The 24,140-nt window shown below is 43.1% G+C and overlaps 1 protein-coding gene across 2 annotated transcripts in view; it reads right to left on the bottom strand.

Moving 5' to 3' along the window:
- The window catches only part of LOC106567672 (cell surface glycoprotein MUC18-like), a 74,931-nt gene that overhangs the window by 4,140 nt on the left and 46,651 nt on the right, over nucleotides 1-24,140 (bottom strand). For both annotated transcript variants that reach the window (XM_014137229.2, XM_014137230.2), the window contains exons 2-12: nucleotides 14,106-14,230; nucleotides 11,773-12,007; nucleotides 11,497-11,567; nucleotides 11,301-11,388; nucleotides 10,912-11,091; nucleotides 10,251-10,378; nucleotides 4,053-4,197; nucleotides 3,495-3,610; nucleotides 3,164-3,305; nucleotides 2,721-2,851; nucleotides 2,405-2,546 (exon numbers count right to left, since the gene is read on the bottom strand). In XM_014137229.2, coding sequence (XP_013992704.1) covers nucleotides 2,405-2,546; nucleotides 2,721-2,851; nucleotides 3,164-3,305; nucleotides 3,495-3,610; nucleotides 4,053-4,197; nucleotides 10,251-10,378; nucleotides 10,912-11,091; nucleotides 11,301-11,388; nucleotides 11,497-11,567; nucleotides 11,773-12,007; nucleotides 14,106-14,230 — 1,503 coding nt within the window. The remainder of the gene's footprint in view (nucleotides 1-2,404; nucleotides 2,547-2,720; nucleotides 2,852-3,163; nucleotides 3,306-3,494; nucleotides 3,611-4,052; nucleotides 4,198-10,250; nucleotides 10,379-10,911; nucleotides 11,092-11,300; nucleotides 11,389-11,496; nucleotides 11,568-11,772; nucleotides 12,008-14,105; nucleotides 14,231-24,140) is intronic.

Raw genomic sequence — 24,140 nt, 5'->3', positions numbered from 1 at the left:
GTCTGATGTATGTAGCTATGAATATAAACATAGAATCCTCATGGCCTACATGTTTTTTTTTCTTTGTAAAAGCACATACAGTTGAAGCCGGAAGTTTACATACACTTAGGTTGGAGTCATTAAAACTCGTTTTTCAACCACTTCACAAATGTATTGTTAACAAACTAGAGTTTTGGCAAGTCGGTTAGGACATCTACTTTGTGCATGACACAAGTAATTTTTCCTACAATTGTTTACAGACAGATTATTTCACTTCTAATTCACTGTTTCACAATTCCAGTGGGTCAGAAGTTTACATACACTAAGTTGACTGTGCCTTTAAACAGCTTGGAAAATTCCAGAAAATGATATCATGGCTTTAGAAGCTTCTGATAGGCTAATTGACGTCATTTGAGTCAATTGGAGGTGTACCTGTGGATGTATTCCAAGGCCTACTTTCAAACTCAGTGCCTCTGCTTGACATCATGGGAAAATCAAAAGAAATCAGCCAAGACCTCAGGAAAAAAAATTCAGGCCAAAGATTCATCCAACTTATTGTGGGAAGCTTGTGGAAGGCTACCCGAAACGCTTGACCTAAGTTAAACAATTTAAAGGCAATGCTACCAAATACTAATTGAGTGTATGTAAACTTCTGACCCACTTGGAATGTGATGAAAGAAATAAAAGCTGAAATAAATCATTCTCTCTACTATTATTCTCCCATTTCACATTCTTAAAATAAAGTGGTGATCCTAACTGACCTAAGACAGGGAATGTTTACTAGGATTAAATGACAGGAATTGTGAAAAACTGAGTTAAAATGTATTTGGCTCAGGTGTATGTAAACTTCAGATTTAAACTGTATACACTACATGACCCAAAAATGTATGTGGACACCTGCTCGTCGAACATCTCATTCCAAAATCATTGGCTGTGGAAACCCATTTCATGAAGCTCCCGACCAACAGTTATTGTGCTGACGTTGCTTCCAGAGGCAGTTTGGAACTCAGTAGTGAGTGTTGCAACCGAGGACAGACAACATTTATGCGCTACACGCTTCAGCAGTCCCGTTCTGTGAGCTTGTGTGGCCTACCACTTCGCGGCTGAGCCGATGTTGCTCCATGACGTTTCCACTTCACAATAACAGCACTTACAGTTGACCGGAGCAGCTCTTGTAGGGCAGAAATTTGATGAACAGACTTGTTGGAAAGGTGGCATCCTATGACGGTGCCAAGTTGAAAGTCACTGAGCTCTTTTAAGGCCATTCTACTGCCAATGTTTGTCTATAGAGATTGCATGGCTGTATGCACAATTTTATACACCTGTCAGAAATGGATGTGGCTGAAATAGCCAAATCCACTAAATTGAAGGGGTGTCCACATATTTCTGTATATATAGCGTATCACTTTTGCAACAAACTGTCTAAATGAAGACCAGAATGGACGTATTTCACTATAACTATGCCAAAACATCTGGTTTAAAATGATTTAAAAAAAATGAAAGTTAGTCTTTAAAAGCTGTTAAAATGACCCAAAATGTTTTTGATAAGATTTCAGTTCGGCTTGGATGCATATTTTATGTGATTGAAATACTATCATATTTTATGATGCTGATAAAGATAGCACCTTTACAGACGGTCCCTAAACGTGAATTTGTTCTTTCAAGATGCTGAAATAAGTATTATTTAAATAATAAATAATATTTCTCCACTCCTGTTCCAGAGTAAAAATTTACATTTTGTGTATAATTTTACTGCAAGAAATGATTAATTCTGCAGGAGTTCATATTTTATTAAACTATGTGAGAGGCTATAGACCTACAGTAGCGTCCAGTATTCCATTTAATGCATCTGAACAGTACAGTTCCTTTGACGGGCCATTTTGAAGTCCCATTCTTATGACTGGCGAATTTGTATAGTGTCTCACAATTATCACACGTAACACTGCTATCAGCCTCTTTTACACGTCACCAAATCTTTCCCAAACATTAGACTATTGTTCTGGCCCTCCCTTCTATTAATTTTCAACTCTCCATTTCGCAGTGTTTCTCTTATTGTCCTTTTTGCCTCAGCGTATCAATGTTAACTTTTTCTGCCCAAGTTCCCAAAAGCATTTCGCAATTGGCGTGTATTTGATGTTCTACAGTTAGGCCCTAAAGACTAGGCTTAGGCTACGCACTAGATAAAAATAATGAAAGAAAAACCTCAGTGTAGCCTATAGATATGAATTGCACAAGAATGATACATTTATGGATTTTTTATGCATGTTTTCTCATTATTCAACCTGCCCTTCATCCACACGATGTTTCATGACCCTAAACCCGCCCACCCCGTGTTTATAACTGTGGGGACTGCGGGTAATGAGTCAACCCGCGCATCACTAATGCCCATATATTCCTATGTAGTGTATGTGGCAGGGTGGCTTACTGGCTCTGATGCTGAAGGACTTTGTCTCTGTGCCAATATCGTTGGTGGCGTTGCAGAAGGCTGTGATGTCAGAGGTCACTTTGATGGACACCACGCTGATAGTGCTGTGCTCCGTGGCTCTGGTCAACACCTCGCGCCAGCTCTGTTAACACAGCACACACACACACACACTAATGTATTATCATCAGTCACACCAATGTGCATCGGAAACAGACATTACCAAGAAAATTAGATAGCATAAAAAAAGCTACATTCATGCGATGTAAATATGCCCACATATGTAAACTGCCCAGTGTACTGCCAAGCCCTGTTTTACCTGGCTGCCAGTCACGGTCCAGGAGATGGTGGTCAGGGGGTGTGCATGTGCCTCACAGCTCAGGTTCACCCACTTCCCAGTTCCCTCATCCATTTCAACCTCCCTATCAGCATCCTTCATCTGGGGAGCACCTGGCAGACGGGTTACAAACACAGATACATGATAGACTCTAGGTAAAGACAGTTTTTGAGCTATGAAAACATCTTATCTGACAAACGATTGAGTTTGTCAGATAAGATGTTTTCATAGCTCAAAAACTGTTTCTGGTAGAACAACCAGGGTGGATGTATGTTTTTGTTCTATCCTATCATATCACACCTGATACAACTAATCACCAAGTAGTGAAAGTGCTGGGCTAAAGCAAAAAATGTGTACCCCCTTGGGAGTTCCCCAGAAATGGACTGTATGTTACAGAGAGTACATGTGGTGGCGTGGTGACTCACCCTGGACGATGATGTGGACCGAGCCAGAGGTGTGCAGTCCAGACAGGGAAGAAACAGTCACCTCACACACATACTCTCCTGCCGTGTCATAGGTGGCATCCTGCAGGAACAGCATGTGGCCTTTTCCAACCTCCTGCCCATTCTACACATAGACAAAATTATACACACAAACATAAGACATATATGAGGGAACATTACTAAGTCCACATAACTGAATAACAATGCCTGATTAGCTACATTCGGCAAGTGACATGGTCATCTGTTATGTCAGTCTTATAACCGTGTTGCATTTAAAGCACTAAGTTAGTGCTTATTACGGGGTATACTGTACCTTCAACCAGACAGTGGTGGTTTCCAGGGAAGACAGAGCGTTGCAGGTAGCAGTCAGACTCTCTCCTTTTAACAAGATCTCTGAGTCTTTGGGCACCACAACAGCTGGGTCCAGATCTGGAGAGAGTAGATATGATGTGAGGACAAGACATTGCTAAGTACCATGCTGGTGTCTGGTCCATGCAACCTTTTTCCATTCAAATGCCTTCTCAATTTGAATTAAATCACTGCAAATCATGTTAATCGATGGTGAAAATGTTGACTTCAATTAAATGATCTTAATGAGTAGTGAAGTGATGCAGTGACAGTAAGCAATTGGAACACAACAGCAGAGCTATCTTGGTAATCAAAGGGCCATGAGTAAAAATAATTGATAGCTTAAACTCAGTCAAGTAACTAATTCAACCACTTCCAGTCTAAACAAACAGAGCATAGAAAAATACAAGTGTGCGTGCACATGTTTCAGTGTGTGTGTGTGTGTGTGTGTGTGTGTGTGTGTGTGTGTGTGTGTGTGCGTGCGTGCGTGCGTGCGTGTGTGTGTGTGTGTTAGCTAACTTACAGTGGACAGTGAGCTGCATGTCTCCCGTGACCTGCTCGTAGGTGTCCAGGTCCAGAGCACGACACTGGTAGACCCCGCTGTCCCCACGGGTCACCTCCCTCAGCACCAAAGTGTCATCGCTGGCCTCCAGCGCCGTCTCCTGCTCCTGAGGGGGGCAACACCAGGTTTACACTGTCATATTAATGGATCTACATTTTGGATACTTTTATGGAATGGAAATCTTTGGCAAATGTAGATTTTGGGGTGAACTATGCCTTTTAAGTCACACCCAAACAACAGCTTAACTAGTCTGGTTATCGGGAGCTACAGTATATAAACCCTTTAAAATGTTCCTGTGACCCTCTTAATCAGTGGTTCAACACTGTGGATCAGGATCCACCGTGGGTCACAGCAGGGGTCCAGGTGGGTCAGGGGATATTTATTGTGCATTGAAGAAAAAAAATATTCTCCCTGCTGCCAAGATGTGGGCCTAAAATGTTCTTGCCCAGGGCCAGGGCAGAATTCAGCAGTGCAGACGACCGACCACGCCATTGTCACAAAAATGACAAAATACAATGACAAAATACCATAAAGATCAATGTATTAAATACTACAAAATACTTGTATTTTGAAATGTATTTAATTAAAATACATGTACAGTTGAAGTCGGAAGTTTACATACACCTTAGCCAAATACATTTAAACCCAGTTTTTCACAATTTCTGACTTTTAATCCTAGTAAAGATTCCCTGTCTTAGGTCAGTTAGGATCACCACTTCATTTAAGAATGTGAAATGTCAGAATAATAGTAGAGAGAATGATTTATTTCAGCTTTCATTTCTTTCATCACATTCCCAGAAGGGTCAGAAGTTTACATACCCTCAATGAGTATTTGGTAGCATTGCCTTTAAATGGCCACTCCAATACCTTGACTTTGTTGTCCTTAAGCCATTTTGCCACAACTTTGGAAGTATGCTTGGGGTCATTGTCCATTTGGAAGACCCATTTGTGACCAAAATTTAACTTCCTCACTGATGTCTTGAGATGTTGCTTCAACATATCCACATCATTTTCTGTCTTCATGATGCCATCTATTATGTGAAGTGCACCAGTCCCTCCTGCAGCAAAGCACCCCCACAACATGATGCTGCCACCCTCGTGCTTCACGGTTGGGATGGTGTTCTTCGGCTTGCAAGCTTCCCCCTTTTCCCTCCAAACATAACGATGGTCATTATGGCCAAACAGGTCTATTTAAGTTTCATCAGACCAGAGGACATTTCTCCAAAAAGTACGATCTTTGTCCCCATGTGCAGTTGCAAACCATAGTCTGGCTTTTTATGACGGTTTTGAAGCAGTGGCTTCTTCCTTGCTGAGCGTTATGGCTTCAGGTTATGTCAATATAAGATTTGTTTTACTGTGGATATAGATTCTTTTGTACCCGTTTCCTCCAGCATCTTCACAAGGTCCTTTGCTGTTGTTCTGGGATTGATTTGCACTTTTCGCACCAAAGTACATTCATCTCTAGGAGACAGAAGGCATCTCCTTCCTGAGCGGTATGACAGCTGCGTGGTCCCAGGGTGTTTATACTTGCATACTATTGTTTGTACAGATGAACGTGGTACCTTCATGCGTTTGGAAATTGCTCACAAGGATGAACCAGACTTGTGGAGGTCTACAATTTTTATTCTGAGGTCTTGGCTGATTTCTTTTGATTTTCCCATGATGTCAAGCAAAGAGGCACTGAGTTTGAAGGTAGGCCTTGAAATACATCCACAGGTACACCTCCAATTGACTGAAATGATGGCAATTAGCCTAACTTCTCTAGGGCCAGTGGGACGATTTCGTCCCACCTACGTAACAGCAAGTGGAATCCTGTGGCGCGTTATTCAAATACCTTAGAAATGCTATTACTTCAATTTCTCAAACATATGACTATTTTACACCATTTTAAAGACAAGACTCTCGTTAATCTAACCACACTGTCCGATTTCAAAAAGGCTTTACAACGAAAGCAAAACATTAGATTATGTCAGCAGAGTACCCAGCCAGAAATAATCAGACACCCATTTTTCAAGCTAGCATATAATGTCACATAAACCCAAACCACAGCTAAATGCAGCACTAACCTTTGATGATCTTCATCAGATGACACACCTAGGACATTATGTTATACAATACATGCATGTTTTGTTCAATCAAGTTCATATTTATATAAAAAAACAGCTTTTTACATTAGCATGTGACGTTCAGAACTAGCATACCCCCGCAAACTTCCGGTGAATTTACTAAATTACTCACGATAAACGTTCACAAAAAACATAACAATTATTTTAAGAATTATAGATACAGAACTCCTCTATGCACTCGCTATGTCCGATTTTAAAATAGCTTTTCGGTGAAAGCACATTTTGCAATATTTTAAGTAGATAGCCCGGCATCACAGGGCTAGCTATTTAGACACCCACCAAGTTTAGCCCTCACCAAAGTCAGATTTACTATAAGAAAAATGTTATTACCTTTGCTGTTCTTCGTCAGAATGCACTCCCAGGACTTCTACTTCAATAACAAATGTTGGTTTGGTTCAAAATAATCCATAGTTATGTTCAAATATCCTCTGTTTTGTTCGTGCGTTCAAGACACTATCCGAAGTGTAAAGAAGGGTGACGCGCACGATGCGTTTCATGACAAAAAAATTCTAAATATTCCATTACCGTACTTCGAAGCATGTCAACCGCTGTTTAAAATCTATTTTTATGCCATTTTTTCTCGTAAAAAAGCGATAATATTCCGACCGGGAAAGCGTGTTTACGTTCAAAGAGAGAGAAAATAAAAACATGGGATCCCCTCGTGCACGAGCCTCAGTCTGATGGTCCTCTGATCGACCACTATCCAAAGGCGCTAAAGTTTTTCAGCCAGCGGCTGGAATTACATCATTCAGCTTTTTCCCGGGTTCTGAGAGCCTATGGGAGCCGTAGGAAGTGTCACGTTACAGCAAAGATCCTACGTTTTCAATAAACAGAGCCAAGAAGCCCAAGGAATGGTCAGAGAGGGCACTTCCTGTACAGAATCTTCTCAGGTTTTTGCCTGCCATATGAGTTCTGTTATACTCACAGACACCATTCAAACAGTTTTAGAAACTTTAGGGTGTTTTCTATCCAAAGCCAATAATTATATGCATATTCTAGTTACTGGGCAGGAGTAGTAACCAGATTAAATCGGGTACGTTTTTTTATCCGGCCGTGCAAATACTGCCCCCTATCCCCAACAGGCTAACAGAAGCTTCGAAAGCCATGACATCATTTTCTGGAATTTTCCAAGCTGTTTAAAGGCACAGTCAGCTTAGTGTATTTAAACTTCTGAACCACTGGAATTGTGATACAGTGAATTATAAGTGAAATAATCTGTCTGTAAACAATTGTAGGAAAAATGACTTGTGTCATGCACAAAGTAGATGTCCTAACCGACTTGCCAAAACCATAGTTTGTTAACAAGAAATTTGTGGAGTGGTTGAAAAACGAGTTTTAATGACTCCAACCTAAGTGTATGTAAACTTCCGACTTGTGTACGCAGAGGAACTTAAAACTGTATTTTAAAATACAGCAGCAACATTTTCAGTAACGGATACAGAAACAATTTACTTGCTATGACTGTGATATGTTGTTGTTTATCTACACTACATCAAATAAAATCAAATTGTATTGGTCACACACATGGTTAGCAGATGTTAATGTGAGTGTAGTAAAAATCCTTGTGCTTCTAGTTCCGACAATGCAGTAATATCTAACAAGTAATCTAACAATTCCACAACAACTACCTAATACACACAAATCTAAAGGGATGGAATAAGAATATGTACATTTAAATATATGGATGAGCGATGACTGAGCGGCATAGGCAAGATGCAATAGATGGTATAAAATACAGTATATACATATGAGACGAGTATGTAAGATATGTAAACATTATTAAAGTGCCATTATTAAAGTGATCAATGATTTCGAGTCTGTATGTAGGCAGCAGCATCTCTGTGTTAGTCATGGCTGTTTAACAGTCTGATGGCCTTGAGATAGAAGCTGTTTTTCAGTCTCTCGGTCCTAACTTTGATGCACCTGTACTGACCTCGCCTTCTGGATGGTAGCGGGGTGAACAGGCAGTGGCTCGGGTGGTTGCCCTTGATGATCTTTTTGGCCTGCCTGTGACATCGGGTGCTGTAGGTGTCCTGGAGGGCGGGTAGTTTGCCTCTGGTGATGAATTGTGCAGACCGCACCGCTCTCTGGAGAGCCTTGTGATTTTGGGCGGTGCAGTTGCCGTACCAGGCGGTGATACAGCCCGACAGGATGCTCTCAATTGTGCATCTGTAAACGTTTGTGAGGGTTTTAGGTGACAAGCCATATTTCTTCAGCCTCCTGTGTGGGTGGACCATTTCAGTTGTCTGTGATGTGCACGCAGAGGAACTTAAAACTTTCCACCTTCTCCACTGTTGTCCAGTCGATATGGATAGGGGAGTGCTGCCTCTGCTGTTTCCTGAAGTCCATGATCATCTCCTTTGTTTTGTTGAGGCCCGTCAGAAAGTCCAGGACCCAATTGCACAGAGCAGGATTGAGACCCAGGGTCTCGAGCTTATTGATGACCTTGGAAGGTACTATGGTGTTGAATGCTAAGCTGTAGTCAATGAACAGCATTCTTACATAGGTATTCCTCTTGTCCAGATGGGATAGGGCAGTGTGCAGTGTGATGACGATTGCATCGTCTGTGGACCTATTGGGGCGGCACGCAAATTGAAGTGGGTATAGGGTGGCAGGTAAGGTGGAGGTGATATGATCCTTGACTAGTCTCTCAAAGCACTTTATAATGACAGAAGTGAGTGCTATGGGGCGATAGTCATTTAGTTCAGTTACCTTAGCTTTCTTGGAAACAGGAACAGTGGTGGCCATCTTGAAGCATGTGGGCACAGCAGACTGGGATAGGGATTGATTGAATATGTCCGTAGCTTTACACCACTCCAGCCGACTCTTGGCATTGCGCAAGGTGAATTTAGGCATGTTTGCGGCTGCTTGGCCAAGGAAACCCATATCATGAAGCTCCCGACAAAAAGCTTTTGTGCTGACGTTGCTTCCAGAGGCAGTTTGGAACTCGGTAGTAAGTGTTGCAACCGAGTACAGACCATTTTTATGTGGCCATCCTACAAAAACTACAAATGCCTTGATGATCTGGACGAGACTGCCGAATCGAGGCAAAAGTAAGAATCTCTGTATTAACTATCTAATGTTAGCTATATTTAGTAATTAATAAATTGGCAACATTTCTTTAAACTGACAGTTCTTTGAACTGTCTTGTGCAAGTTTTAAATTGACACAATACATGTTAGTAAAGGTGTCAGCTGAGAGTAAATAGAGCCGAATCTATTGATAAAAGTCACCTTGTCCGAGAGATTTACATGGTTATCAAAACGTCACTCCAGGGTAAACCTAAAACGAAACATAGCCCTTATTTTAAGTGTCTCTAAAATCCTATGGGAAAAATGAAGGGTGGAAAAACGATTGGAACCATTTCCCTATTTGACCACTATGTTTTATAGGTATTATGACACATCCACTGTGGGGCTCTATGGGGTGACGTCAGAGTTGGGGTGTCCCAAGGATCCCGTTTATAGACTTTTCTGTGACGCGACTTATGCTTTTGGACATTGACAAGGCAACACTCCAACTTAACTCCTCCTCCACATTTACTGGATTTGTTGAACCTCACCTGACAGGTTTTTCCTCTCGTCAGGACCAGAATGTGGGGTGTCACGCTCAGGCATTTATTTTACGCCTTTCTACATTAGGTTAGGGAACCCCTGCTCTGAATGACCAAATCATGCTTCTATCCACATCCCAGTCTTAAGACCCAACAGGGGAAACCTTAAATGTGTTATTGTGGTCAGTTGAACATACTGTAGGTATTGTGTGTGAGACATGGGAATGAGAACTATTCTATCCTGAGGATTTTGATCTCCAGTCAGTCACAGACCCTGCCGGAAGGGGTCCAAAGATCTCTCCCAGAGCCACAGGGTCAAACATTATGCGGTCCCGTTCACAAGGCCTACACTTCTACTCCGAGGCCTGAGTCTGAATATCAAAAACATTCTCGAGATGTCTCCTGCGTGTAATTTTTTCCCCCTCGTTTTATGGTTCTCTGGACTCAATAGGCAGACGCAGAAAAGCGGGCCATTCTTACTTGTTCTCGGTTGAAAGTGAAGGGCGGCGGGGGGTTGCCATCGCCTTGGCAACGAAGCTCCACAGTGTCCCCCTCTTTGACCAGGCCCTGGGGAGATTCCTTCCACAACTCGATGATGGTCGTGGGGACTGCGGGACAAAAACCATACATCAACGGGACTATTCAATGCCTGGTGAAGTCACCAGACTACGCCGCTTTACAAGCCAGTCATTTACTCAGCACTGACAACAGCAGAGTTTATGTTTTGTCATCACTGTCATGGTATGCTAAATTGGTTCAAACAACACTAGACACATTGAGAAAACATTGTGGGCTAAAATTGAAAGAGCGCCAAAGATGGTGGGTTTGGATTAGATTAGTTGGTTTACTACTTTGACAACCCAGAAGCTGTTGACTTGTTTTAGATAGGCTGATATCATTTCATATGCTTTAACTTGGGTGTTGTAGAGAGAAACACCAGCAAACACCCTACTAGTTTTATGGTAGGGAAATTCATAAAAACAACCGGAGAGCGTCTTTATCACAACGAGGAAGCATTAGCTCTAGTTAGCAATACATTCAATTGAACTCAATAATGCTAAGAGTAGCACGCTGAGTTAGCATAAGTTGTGCGGTTAGCGATAGCATGTCTGGGGTATATGACAGTTGGTAGGTTTCTTACAGTGCACAGTGATGTTGATGACCTTGGACTTGGCTGTCCTCACACCTTCTGGAACGTAGTAGCTGACCTCACAAGAGAACAGGGCGTCCTTGTCCTCCTTGGCCACTTTGTACTGCAGCTCACTCTGGACCGTGTAGAAGCCACTGGACTCACGGGTCACCAGTGTTACCACATTGATCTCTGGGATGGGTGAGAAAAACACTGATTTAGCTGCTATCACAAGCTGGTAGATAGATGACATCTGGAAACACTTCTTCATGTAACGACAACATGTATTTCAGTGACTGTTGTGAGTATCACCACATGAAGTCAAAACAAGAAAATAGCTTGACTATTTTTTCTCAAATAGTCCATTGGTGAGATAGTCCATTGGTATTCTTGCTACTCACGGCCATGTGTGGGGGTAAGTGGGCTGCTGTCACGGTACCAGGTGATGTTGGGTTTGGGGAAGCTGTTCCTTGCCTCACACGATGCAATCTGAATAGAGAGAATAAGATACCTTAAAGCGTTTTATAATGTTCAATGTTGCTTTCATGGACTGAGAAATAAAGTGAGATGTACTCAAGTGGACTGCCTAGTGCCTACCCTTGATGGCAGCTCATTGGTCACAGAGATTCCAGTATGGACACCTTCAATTACTGAGGCCTCTGGAGGATCTGGAAAAAAATTACATTATCAATATATAGACGCATTCTATCAATAACCACTGAAACACCTGGTAATGGGCAGAGTATGTCACCATACTGTGCTGTACCCAAATCCTCAATCATTTGGATAACAAGGAGAGAGAAGTTGGATCAAGCACAAACAGATTTGGACCATCAGGCTAGGAAGAGACTGATGCAGAGTCCAATGTCTTACCGAACACCCTGAGGTGGGTCTTGCCTTCTCCGTTGCCTGCAGCCATGCCGTTGACTTGGCAGAAGAACTCCCTCTCATCAGTCAGCTGGACGTCCTGGATGGTAAGCAGCACGCCCTCCTGGTCCCCAATGTCGGACACTGTGATACGGCCCGTGAAGTCTGTACCATCATCCACTATCTGCTGTGTGTTGTCACCGTAGTAGATCCGCTCCCGGCTACTGCTACCGGGAATCCTCTGTAGGGAAGGAAAGTGCCGGAAGATGAACTAAGTTGAATGTGAAAAATACAGTGTACTGTACATAGAAATAAATTGGTGTGTGTATGTGTGTCAGAGCATGTGAGCGGAGTGGACTAGTTGGAAATCCCGTTCATCGCTCATGGAGCGGTGCTCGCGGCGCTCCATGTCCTTTCCAACCGCTCTGCCTAAAACCGTTGTGCACTCACAGGGAACAAAACTGCCGCTCCAAATTCGCTCCATTCATTAAAATCACAATTTAACCAACAGCAATCTATTTCTGTGACTACCTGGACCTACCATTTGGCTTGGAAGTATTGAAACCAAACCATATGGATTTGAATGAAAAGTATTTGAATAAACATGAAAAGGTGAATGTAAGAAGTGCACATAATTTAAAATAGGCTACATGTCATATTAAACAGCATATAAACACTCTAAATAGGTCAGGAGCCAGACAGGGAGCCTAAGCCATATCAGACTGGCCAATAAACATAAAAGATTAAGATGGGCAAAAGAACACAGACACTGGACAGAGGAACTCTGACTAGAAGGCCAGCATTCCGGAGTCACCTCTTCACCAGTCTCAACGTCAACAGTGTTTTGTGGGTACTATTTAATGAAGCTCCCAGAATAACCAGAATAGAAAGATAAGTGGGAGGCCCCGGTGCACAACTGATACAACGGGTACTATTTAATGAAGCTGCCTGTTGAGGACTTGTGAGGCGTCTGTTTCTCAAACTATACACTCTAATGTACTTGTCCTCTTGCTCAGTTGTGCATTGGGGCCTTCCACTCCTCTTTCAATTCTGGTTAGAGCCAGTTTACACTGTTCTGTGAAGGGAGTAGTACACAGCGTTGTACGAGATCTTCAGTTTCTTGACAATTTCTCGAATGGAATAGCCTTCATTTCTCAGAACAAGAATAGACTGACGAGTTTCAGAAGAAAGGTCTTTGTTTCTGTCCATTTTGAGCCTGTAATCGAACCCACAAATGCTGATGCTCCAGATACTCAACTAGTCAAAAGAAGGCCAGTTTTATTGTTTCTTTAATCAGAACAACAGTTTTCAGCTGTGCTAACATAATTGCAAAAGGGTTTTCTAATGATCAATTAGCCTTTCAAAATGAAAAACTTGGATTAGCTAACACAACATGCCATTGGAACACAGGAGTGATGGTTGCTGATAATGGGTCTCTGTACGCCTATGTAGATAGTCCATAAAAAATCTGACGTTTCCAGCTACAATAGTCATTTACAACATTAACAACACCGTATTTCTGATCAATTTTATGTTATTTTAACAAAACAAGTAGCTTTTTTTTCAAACCAAGGGCATTTCTAAGTGACCTCAATCTTTTGAACGGTAGTGTATATATAGGTAGGCATAAAGATTTTTAGGCAAAATAACCCGATCAAAACGGAACGCTCCTTGAACATGGGAATATATCTGGCTTATTGGGCCAAAATCAATTATGGCCTATTGTATAGATAATAGAACAAAAATGAACGAAAAGTCTAAGAGATCTTCTTTTTTTGTTTATAAATACTTTGCTACAATGAAACACTTAGTTATCTACCCACCTCGTTCCTTTCTTTTAGCATGTGCATGTAGTAAGTACACCATCATGCTTTCGGAATATGCGTCTTTCCAGATTCCACAATGACTCTTTAGTTGTGAACACTCCCTCTCTTGCTCTTGGTCCTCATCTTTGTAAGTCACCTTGATTTAGCACCTGTGAGTTCTATCAGTTTCTTTATGAAAATATTTAGTGAACTCTATGATAGTAGCTAAAGCAAGGGGCTATAGCAGCACACAAGGAGACTACAAATGCATGTTGGGCCGGGCATGCCCTGAGCTCTTGAAGTGGGCGCTACTGGAACGAAATTCGAGCAGCCTGACACTCCAACCTTTGGGAATCTAGCTCTGCGCTCCAGTCAAATTGGGCACGCTCCGCTCCAGCTCCTCTCACATACTCAGATGTGTGTATGTGAGAGAGAGAGAGAGAGAGAGAGAGAGAGAGAGAGAGAGAGAGAGAGAGAGAGAGAGAGGCTGGGTGAGTCAGGAGGGGGTGCAGAAAATGGTCCAGAACTACTCACCACAAACCACTGGATCATGACTGCTCTGGGCTGCTCACTGAAGACATACTGGCAGGGGATGTCTGCTAAGTCACCCAGGTACACCTCCACACTCTCATCCATGGTCATTTCCACCTTGGCCCAGGCTGCAAAGAACAAACACAACACCATCATCAGTGTCTTGTCACACCAAGGACCACAACAACATGCAAGGCGGGCCAAAAATAGGCTTTGCATTTTTATGTTTTCAAAAGACAATCTTTAATTCATTACCCCTATTGTGCCAGTACTATAATGACACACAGGCACAGTGTGAAAGCCAGCATGTTCACTCTATTGCAAACTGATGGATCATCTATGGATCAGTGGGACCTGTGTTTTGGTCGCTCTAACGGTGTGAGAACTAGACACTGTGGCTGGCTGGCAGAGGGAAGAGATGTTACAATGTGTGGAATGTGTGAAGCAGGGCCCACCCTGGTCCCTCCAGGAGCACTGGGCAGTGTCCAGCTCTTCAGCATGTCACCCGCCAGCACAGAGAAAAGGCTTGTTTTACACACAGACTGAAGAATTACTGCAGTGTTCCCTGTTAACCCGTGACCGAGCCAACAAACTATCCTAAAACTGGCCCGCTCAGCATCGTCATGAGAACCACCAGACACAAGATAGAGCCTGTTTGATGTATAACAGCATTATAAAAACATTTTTTTAATAGGATGTAGAATCTAGCACTATTCTTGGCAGATCTGTCTAGACTTTAAGGTCACACAGCTACCCATAATCAAATAATTGAAAGTTATATAGTTTGCTACTGCAGGGTTTTGTAATTTTAGGTATCAATCAAATATGCAATATTAATTGAATTGGGTTATAATCATGTTTCACACTCATGTCGGGTCTGAAGGTCACCTTTCCAAAATTATCTGGCAACGTTGTTCTCAAGCCTCTTCCCACTACATTGGAGCTGAGCCACACAGACACTCCCTGAGACAGTCTTACAGTACGTGTTGTTTTGTTACCACATTGTTCTTGTGATCTCCAGTAGGTAGCCCCCACACAGATCTCTATCTATAGTAATACCCTGTCTGAGCCAGAGAAAAGGAGACATGCCTCAAAGTAAGCCTCCCATTCATGGTGGAGAGATACTTGCTCTTCAATCCCCCTTCCCCGACACACATGTAAATATTGTATGGTACATTGTTGAGTGCCTTCCTGTATTTATACTAAAGCTACTTTTTTATTCTATTCTACTGAGCTCATTTACTTTTTATTTTAATTCTTATCTTTTATTATTTCTTATTTTTGTCGCAATATCGAGAGGGAACCTGCAAGTAAGCATTTCGTTGGACTGTGCATACCATGTGTATCCTGTACATACAATAAATAAACATAAACTTGAAACTTGAACTACCCTTGGTGCCACAGCAATCCGCCACACTGACTTGTAAGCTATGACCCCCACTCTGTTCTCCTCCCCCTCTCTACCCCGCACATCCCCCTCTTTCTGGCTCAAAGACAGTCTGTTTTTCTCCCCTCGTCCCACCCCTCCATCTATCTAGCCTGATCCTAGTCCACTGGGGCCACCATGCCCCCCCTCCTATCTACACCCCCTCTTCTTCTTCTTTTTCTCTCACTCCATTTCAACCCCCCCTCTCGCTGTCTACCCCTATCTCAACCGCACCCCCTCTTCTCTATCTCACCCCAACCCCTCTCTCTCTCTAGCCTCCATCTTCACTTCAGCATGGAGAGAAGTAGAGAGAATTGAGAGAGGCTTCCTTCTTAATCGGAAGCATGTGGGAGGCGGGGACTGGTGCTGGTAGGGAGCCGGGGAGTATTAATGGGTTTCCTCCATGTTGGCAGAAGGAGCCCTGACTGGGTGGAGGGGAAGGGGAGAGCAGACATTGGTAGTGCTAAGGGGGTGAAATTGGTACAGAGTCATCAGCTTTTCAATTCAATTCAGGGCTTTATTGGCATGGAAAATATATGTTTACATTGTCAAAGCAAGTGAAATAGATTATAAACAAAAGTGAAAAACAATGAACAGAAAAAATTTTGAAAAAGAATTAACAGTAAACATTACACTCACAAACATTCTAAAGGAATAGAGACATTTAAAATGTAATATTATGGTTATATACAGTGTTGTAACAATGTGCAAATAGTTAAAGTACAAAAGGGAAAATAAATCAACATAAATATGGGTTGTACAATGGTTGTTCTTCATTGGTTGCCCTTTTCTTGTGGTCACACATCTTGCTGCTGTGATGGCACACTGTGATATTTCACCCATAAGATATGAGAGTTTATCGAAATTGGATTTGTTTTTCGAATTCTTTGTGGGTCTGTGTAATCTGAGGGAAATATGTGTCTCTAATATGGTCATACATTTAGCAGGAGGTTAGGAAGTGCAGCTCGGTTTCCACCTCATTTTGTCTTCTCTTGTGAGCCAGGTATGCCTACGGCGGCCTCTCTCAATAGCAAGGCTATGGTCACTGAGTCTGTACAAAGCGTTCCTTAATTTTGGGTCAGTCACAGTGGTCAGGTATTCTGCCACTGTGTACTCTCTGTTTAGGGCCAAAATAGCATTCTAGTTTGCTCAGTTTTTTTGTTATTTCTTTTCAATGTGTCAAGTAATTATCTTGTTTTCTCACCACATAAGAGTAGGAATGCCAACGTCAAAGAAGACATGGCAAGGGGGGGCTAGGGGGGTCCTGGGTGAGTGAGAAGGAATGGAATTGGATCGGCCTCATTCATTGTTTGTGTGGTGTGTGTGTACTGTATGTATGTTTGTGAGGGGGGTATGTGTCTGAGTCCGTCTGTGTGTGTGTGTCCAAGCCCACAAGCCATTACCATTTGCACTTTCTGGAAGTATTTTCAAACTTCTATATTCAGATGTGTCATTATAAATCACACACAAATGCATGCACGCAGACACACACACACACACATGCACGTATGCATGCACGCACACACATTCAGAGCCCTTATTAAACTCACAGTCACATCCTGCTGGTCCTATTGAGCTTTCCCACCCCCACTGTCAGCCTGCTTGCCCGCCTGCTTTTCCCCTCCTTTATCCTGTTCACAGCGCCAAGCAACCAGCCTGCTCATTGTGGCCCTGCTTGTTGGGGCTTATTTCTGTCAATTCTCCCAGTCTCTCATCTGGTTTCTCTCTCTCTCTCTTTCCCTCGCTCCGAGCCATGAGGCATCAGGCTGTATTCAGTCAGCTCTAAGACGCACACGCCATTGTTCCCACACCTGGTAAGACCTTAGCCTCTCTGCCTCTCTCCAGAATGTTTGTCCACTTCAAACTCAGAGGTTACAGGGAGTTTGTCACGTACCACTAAGGTTGTTTGCTGTTTATCTCCTGAGCTGTGGTGGTTTAGCTCATGAGGGAACAGGAGTAGAGAGGAGGGGGCAACGTTTCTGTCTCTTTGGGCCTCGTCATGTTTGGGCTAATCCGATTAGCATGCGGACAGAATATCTACTAATCGGGGGATTTAACTCCAAAGCCAACATGGGCTGCCTTATCTGTGTAAACTTACAGATACAACAGCAGCATACCTCACCTGTGGACTACTCAGTCAGAGTGTTGTCCCTGGTTACCACAGTCTGCTGGCTGGAAACCGCCACTAGATATTTGGACGTGTTGACAGGGCCCGTAATGAGGCAATGAGGCCCAAAACTGCTGGGCTGTCACAGAGGCAATGGAGGGGGGTGTACCAAGGAGATTTACAATTTGTCCCGTTCTTTGGGAACATTGCCCATTGAATCCAACCTGCATTGTTAACAGTCAGAGGCATTGCAGACAATAGCACTGAGACAATGGGAAGTGCCGCATGGATTGTTTGAGGGGGGTCTTGCATACAGTCGGTCATTATACACCTAATACGCAGACAATAGCATTAGAAGCTAATCACGGTAGTCTCAACATTAGCTTCTGTGCACCTCCCCTCACCTCCCTCACTGACAAAGCAGATCAGCTTGGGTTGCAGGCCCATCTGAGCTCCATTAAAGCTCCAGCTGTTCCTCGTCATCCTCCTTATCCACGGTAACAGACCCACCCTGCCTCTGCCAACCGTTGATGACAACACACACAAATCACCTGTGGCAATAGAAATTAAAGCTATTTAAATGGGAGATATAGCCTAATCCCTCCATGTCTAGCCAGGCATGAAATAGTGCAATATGTATGTCGTGGCAGATAACCAGCGCCTGTTCACCCCGCTACCATCCAGAAGGCGAGGTCAGTATAGGTGCATCAAAGCTGGGATCAAGAGACTGAAAAACAGCTTCTATCTCAAGGCCATTAGACTGCAAAACAGCAATCACTAACTCAGAGAGGCTGCTGCCTACACTGGCCACTTTAATAAATGGATCACTAGTCACTTTAAACAATGCCACTTTCAATAACGGCACTCTAATTATGTTTACATATCTTACATTACTCACATCACATGTATATACTGTATTTTATACCATCTATTGCACCTTGCCTATGCCGCTCGGCCATCGCTCATATTCTAATTCACCCCTTTAGATTTGTGGGTTTTAGGTAGTTGTTGGGGAATTGTTAGATTACTTGTTAGATATTACTGCAGAACTAGAAGCACAAGCATTTCGCTACAGTCGCATTATCATCTGCTAACCATTGATATGTGACCAATAAAATTGGATTTGATTTGATATCATGTGAAATCTTGGTAATATGGGGCGACGAATGTATGTGGAGGTATAACTTTTATGTGCCTGGGGCCCATGGTGGTTTTCCCTGTCCCTGACTCTCAGCCTTCTTCTGCTTAGGGGCACTGCCTGCACCAACTCCCCATATAGATCAGCGACACACTTTCCAAAGAGGAGCTGTTATGCTGAGGCTTTCTCATTCCCAGACGGTGACTATGATGTCTGTAGTTTTCTATTGATTCCTATTGACGTGTGATCCTCTTAAATACAACAAACTGATCTAAATTTCACATCGTTAGAGTCACCAAAGCCTATCCAGGCAATGGTGATTCCTTCTGTTGTTCTTCAAACACCATGTGTTCTAGGTGGTGTGGTTTGAAAATGGCATACCTGGTGGTTCTAAGCCACCTCAGGAAGTCAAAGGGGTCAGTTTGTGGGGCTGGCATGTAACCCTGCGTGACAGTTAGGCAGTGATGACCCCTCAGAACTTTAAACAGCACCCCCTGGTCCCACTGAAACACCTGGGGGAGTCCACACAGCACCCACCTGAGATCAAAGTGACCCTGAGCCTCAGCTCTGCTTTCTCAGTGTGCTGTTACACACACGACACACACACACACACACACACACACACACACACACACACACACACACACACACACACACACACACACACACACACACACACACACACACACACACACACACACACATTGTGAAAGCACATACCCCTAGACCGGAGAAATGAAACCCCCTTGACCTACTGGTCTTCCCTGGCTTTGTGAACTACACTCTGGCATAAATCTCCCCAGGAGGGTGGGTCTGAGCCAGGGCCAGGGCTGTGGCATTCATTCAGATGGCAGCAAAGGGAGGGTTAACGTCAACTACTTCCCAGAGAAAGGACTGGAGGAATGAAGGTGTAAGGAGAAGCAGGTATAGGGAGTCAAACATTTAATCAGGAACAGACATAAAACAAGACAGGAACAGCGTCAGCACACAGGTATACAAGGACATAAGACAGTCAATGCAGAAGCAGGGAACAGAGTGGGGAACCAGACAGATATAGGGAAGGTAATGACAGAGGTGATTGAGTAGAGGTGAGTCCAATAATCGTTTGTGCGCGTGACGGAGGAAGGCAGGTGCGCCCTCAAGCTCCAGGGGGGAAGAGCTGGAGCAGGCGTGACAGAGGTAATGGTCCACATCAAACATGTCAAATCAAATCAAACGTTATTGGTCACATACACATGGTTAGCAGATGTTAATGCGAGATTAGTGAAATGCTTGTGCTTCTAGTTCCGACAGTGCAGTAATATCTAACAAGTAATCTAACAAATTCACAACAACTACCTTAAACACACAAATGTAAAGGGATGAATAAGAATATGTACATATAAATATATGGATGAGCGATGGCCATGCGGCATAGGCAATATGCAGTATATTGTTCAGAATGTCAACATAATGTAGGATATGTAGACATTATTAAAGTGGTGTTATTTAAAGTGACTAGATATACCTTTATTAAATCCATTTATTACATTTATTAAAGTGGCCAGAGATTTGAGTAAGTATGTTGGCAGCAGCCACTCTATGTTAGTGATGGCTGTTTAACAGTCTGATGGCCTTGAGATAGAAGCTGTTTTTCAGTCTCTCGGTCCCAGCTTTGATGCACCTGTACCGACCTCACCTTCTGGATGTTAGCGGGGTGACCAGGGAGTGGCTCGGGTGGTTGTTGTTCTTGATGATCTTTTTGGCCTTCCTGTGACATCGGGTGCTGTAGGTGTCCTGGAGGGCAGGTAGTTTGCCCCCAGTGATGCGTTGGGCAGACCACACCACCCTCTGGAAAGCCTTACGGTTGTGGGCGGAGCAGTTGCCGTATCAGGCGGTGATACAGCCCGACAGGATGCTCTCAATTGTGCATCTGTAAAAGTTTGTGTTTTATGTGACAAGCCAAATTTCTTCAGCCTCCTGAGGTTGAAGAGGTGCTGTTGCGCCTTATTCACAACGCTGTTTGTGATGTGTACGCCGAGGAACTTAAAACTTTCTACCTTCTCCACTACTGTCCCGCCGATGTGGATAGGGGGATGCTCCCTCTGCTGTTTCCTGAAATCCACGATCATCTCCTTTGTTTTGTTGACATTGAGTGAGAGGTTGTTTTCCTGACACCACACTCCGAGGGCCCTCACCTCCTCCCTGTAGGCTGTCTCGTCATTGTTGGTAATCAAGCCTACTACTGTAGTGTCATCTGCAAACTTGATGATTGAGTTGGAGGTGTGCTTGGCCAGGCAGTCATAGGTGAACAGGGAGTACAGGAGTGGGCTGAGAACGCACCCTTGTGGGGCCCCAGTGTTGAGGATCAGCGGGGTGGTGATGTTGTTTCCTACCCTCACCACCTGGGGGCGGCACGTCAGAAACTCCAGGACCCAGTTGCACAAGGCGGGGTTGAAACCCAGGGTCTCGAGTTTAATGACGAGTTTGGAGGGTACTATTGTGTTAAATGCTGAGCTGTAGTCAATGAACAGCATTCTTACATAGGTATTCCTCTTGTCCAGATGGGATATGGCAGTGTGCAGTGTGATGGCGATTGCGTCGTCAGTTGACCTATTGTGGCGGTAAGCAAATTGGAGTGGGTCTAGGGTATCAGGTAGGGTGGAGGTAATATGATCCTTGACTTGTGTCTCAAAGCACAGTGCTAAGGGGCGATAGTCACTTAGATCAGTTACCTTAGCTTTCTTGGGAACAGGAACAATGGTGGCCATCTTGAAGCATGTGGGCACAGCAGACTGGGATAGGGATTGATTGAATATGTCCATAAACACACCAGCCAGTTGGTCTGCGCATGCTCTGGGGACGTGGCTAGGTCGGCAGCCTTGCGAGGGTTAACACGTTTAAATGTTTTACTCATGTTGGCCATGGTGAAGGAGAGCCCACAGGCTTTGCCACTGGCACTGTATTGTCCTCAAAGCGAGCAAAGTTGTTGAATTTTTCTGGGAAAAGGACATCAATGTCTACAACAGGGCTGGTTTTCTTTTTGTAATCTGTGATTGACTGCAGACCCTGCCACAAACATCTCATATTTGAGCCATTGAATTGCAACTCTACTTTGTCTCTATACTGACACTTCTTATTTTTGTTAGGCAAGTCAGTTAAGAACAAATTCTTATTTTCAATGAAGGCCTAAGAACAGTGGGTTAACTGCCTTGTTCAGGGGCAGAACAACAGATTTTTACCTTGTCAGCTCTGGGATTTGATCTTCCCACCTTTCAGTAACAAGTCCAACACTCTAACCAGTAGGCTACCTGCCACTTTGTTTGTTTGATTGCCTTGTGGAGGGAATAGCTACACTGTATGTATTCTGTCCGAATCCCACCCGCTACCGCAAAGAACTGGTCCGAACCCAACCCCAGTCCCGCAATGTTATTTTAGGCATATATGATGATGCAGCTCACTTGCCAGCCATGGTCGCAGCAATGTTGCGCCTTATAGACAATATCAAAATGCGCAAAAATATCCTAAGAAATAGGTTAAATTACCAGATTTTAATGTGAACCATTATATTAGGCTATCGGTATCAATGGGCTATATCAGCAAATAGGTAAGACGTACCGTAATTTCCGGACTATTAAGCGCACCTGAATATAAGCCGCACCCACTGAATTTAAACAAAATTATTATTTTGAACATAAATAAGCCGCACATGTCTATAAGCCGCAGGTGCCTACCGGTACATTGAAACAAATGAACTTTACACAGGCTTTAACGAAACACGGCTTGTAACAAAAATAAATAGGCTTTAACGAAACACAGCTTGTAACAAAAATAAATAGGCTTTAACGAAACACGGCTTGTAACAAAAATAAATAGGCTTTAACGAAACACGGCTTGTAACAAAAAATAAAAAATTAGCAGTAAGCTTTAGTTGTCTTTTTGCACTGAGTCAATTCCTCATGCTGCTGTTTCCAACGTCTTATCATCGACTCATTAAGCTCCCGTGCAGCAGCTCTATTTCCTTTTCCAACAGCCAGATCAATCGCCTTCAACTTGAAAGCTGCATCATATCCATTTCTCCGTGTCTTTGCCATGATGAGGGTGACAAAATGACTACCGTAATCAGAATGATGGGAAGTTTGAGAGCGCTCGATTTAATCTAAACAGTAAACAAAAAAGTTGTTTGACCTTAACCCGTTCGGCAATTTCATTGGTCTAATGAAAGCTTCATGCCGCCAAAAAAACTGAGCACGTTACAGAATGTGTTTTTTTGGAAGAAAAAAAATTGAAAGCGGGAAAAATCCATATATTAGCCACGTCATTGTTTAAGCCGCGAGGTTCAAAGCCTGGGAAAAAAGTTGCGTTTTATAGTCCGGAATTTACGGTAGTTTGAAGAGAGCTGAGCTAGAGAAATGTGCACTTTCTCTTGAGCTACGTTTTATAGCCTACCTTTTAGGAGTGGGATGATTTTCAGATGGAGACAAATATGGGTGATCAATATTTATTTATTCTAAGCAATGTAGAAATAGTCTAATCATATTTAGGAAATACATTTCCTTAGAAAGAAAACTGTACGTTGAGACCACACATATACTAGGCGTACTTGATCTCGCAGGCCCAACTAGGATAGGAGGTAGGTTACCTAAAGCAGCGAATTCTGAGTGTGTGAATAATGTGTGTGTGCATACCAAGCCCTTTCCAAATAATCTGCAGGACAAGAAAAATATTTGAATCCTAAAGTTGTCTGATCTGACCACCTGCTTCCAACCGCAGCATGAAAAATGCCGACCATGCCGCAATGATCTCTGTCGGGCCCCCCAGGTCAATCAAGCTCCTCTTCGTAACCCATCCTGGATCAAGGGCCTTGCTGTCTAATATTTGTTTTGTCTGTGCAGCACACTGTAAGTAAAAAATGTTTGTTACTTGTTTAACTTGTGTAATGTGTAACTCTGTGTTGTTGTTTGTGTCGCACTGCTTTGCTTTATCTTGGCCAGGTTGGAATTGTAAATGAGAACTTGTTCTCAACTGGCCTACCTGGTTAAATAAAGGTGAAATAAATAAAAACCATTAAAAACTTTATGAGCTGGGATGTCTGTCTGTCCTGCAAATAGTTTATTTCAGAGACTGTATAAAATGTTTGCATGTGTTTCTTAGCATTTAGCTAGCATTCACTATGACATTTTACATGTACTTGATTGAAAATAGCACCCCCTGTGTCCAGTGCCGGTATTACCGAATATCCCAGGATGGCACAAGGTAGGTATGAACGTATGACAATCTGGATACCGCCCAGGCCTTTTGGAACTCTCTTTCTCATTGATCTATTAATTAACTTTATTTTCCAGCTTGGTTTTCTTGGTCCTTTTGGCTTCTCTCAATTTTATGTAT

This window comes from Salmo salar, chromosome ssa13, assembly GCF_905237065.1.
Source record: "Salmo salar chromosome ssa13, Ssal_v3.1, whole genome shotgun sequence".
NCBI lineage: Eukaryota > Metazoa > Chordata > Actinopteri > Salmoniformes > Salmonidae > Salmo > Salmo salar.
Note: the sequence above shows the minus strand (reverse complement) of the source record. Positions and strands in the feature narration are given on the sequence as shown.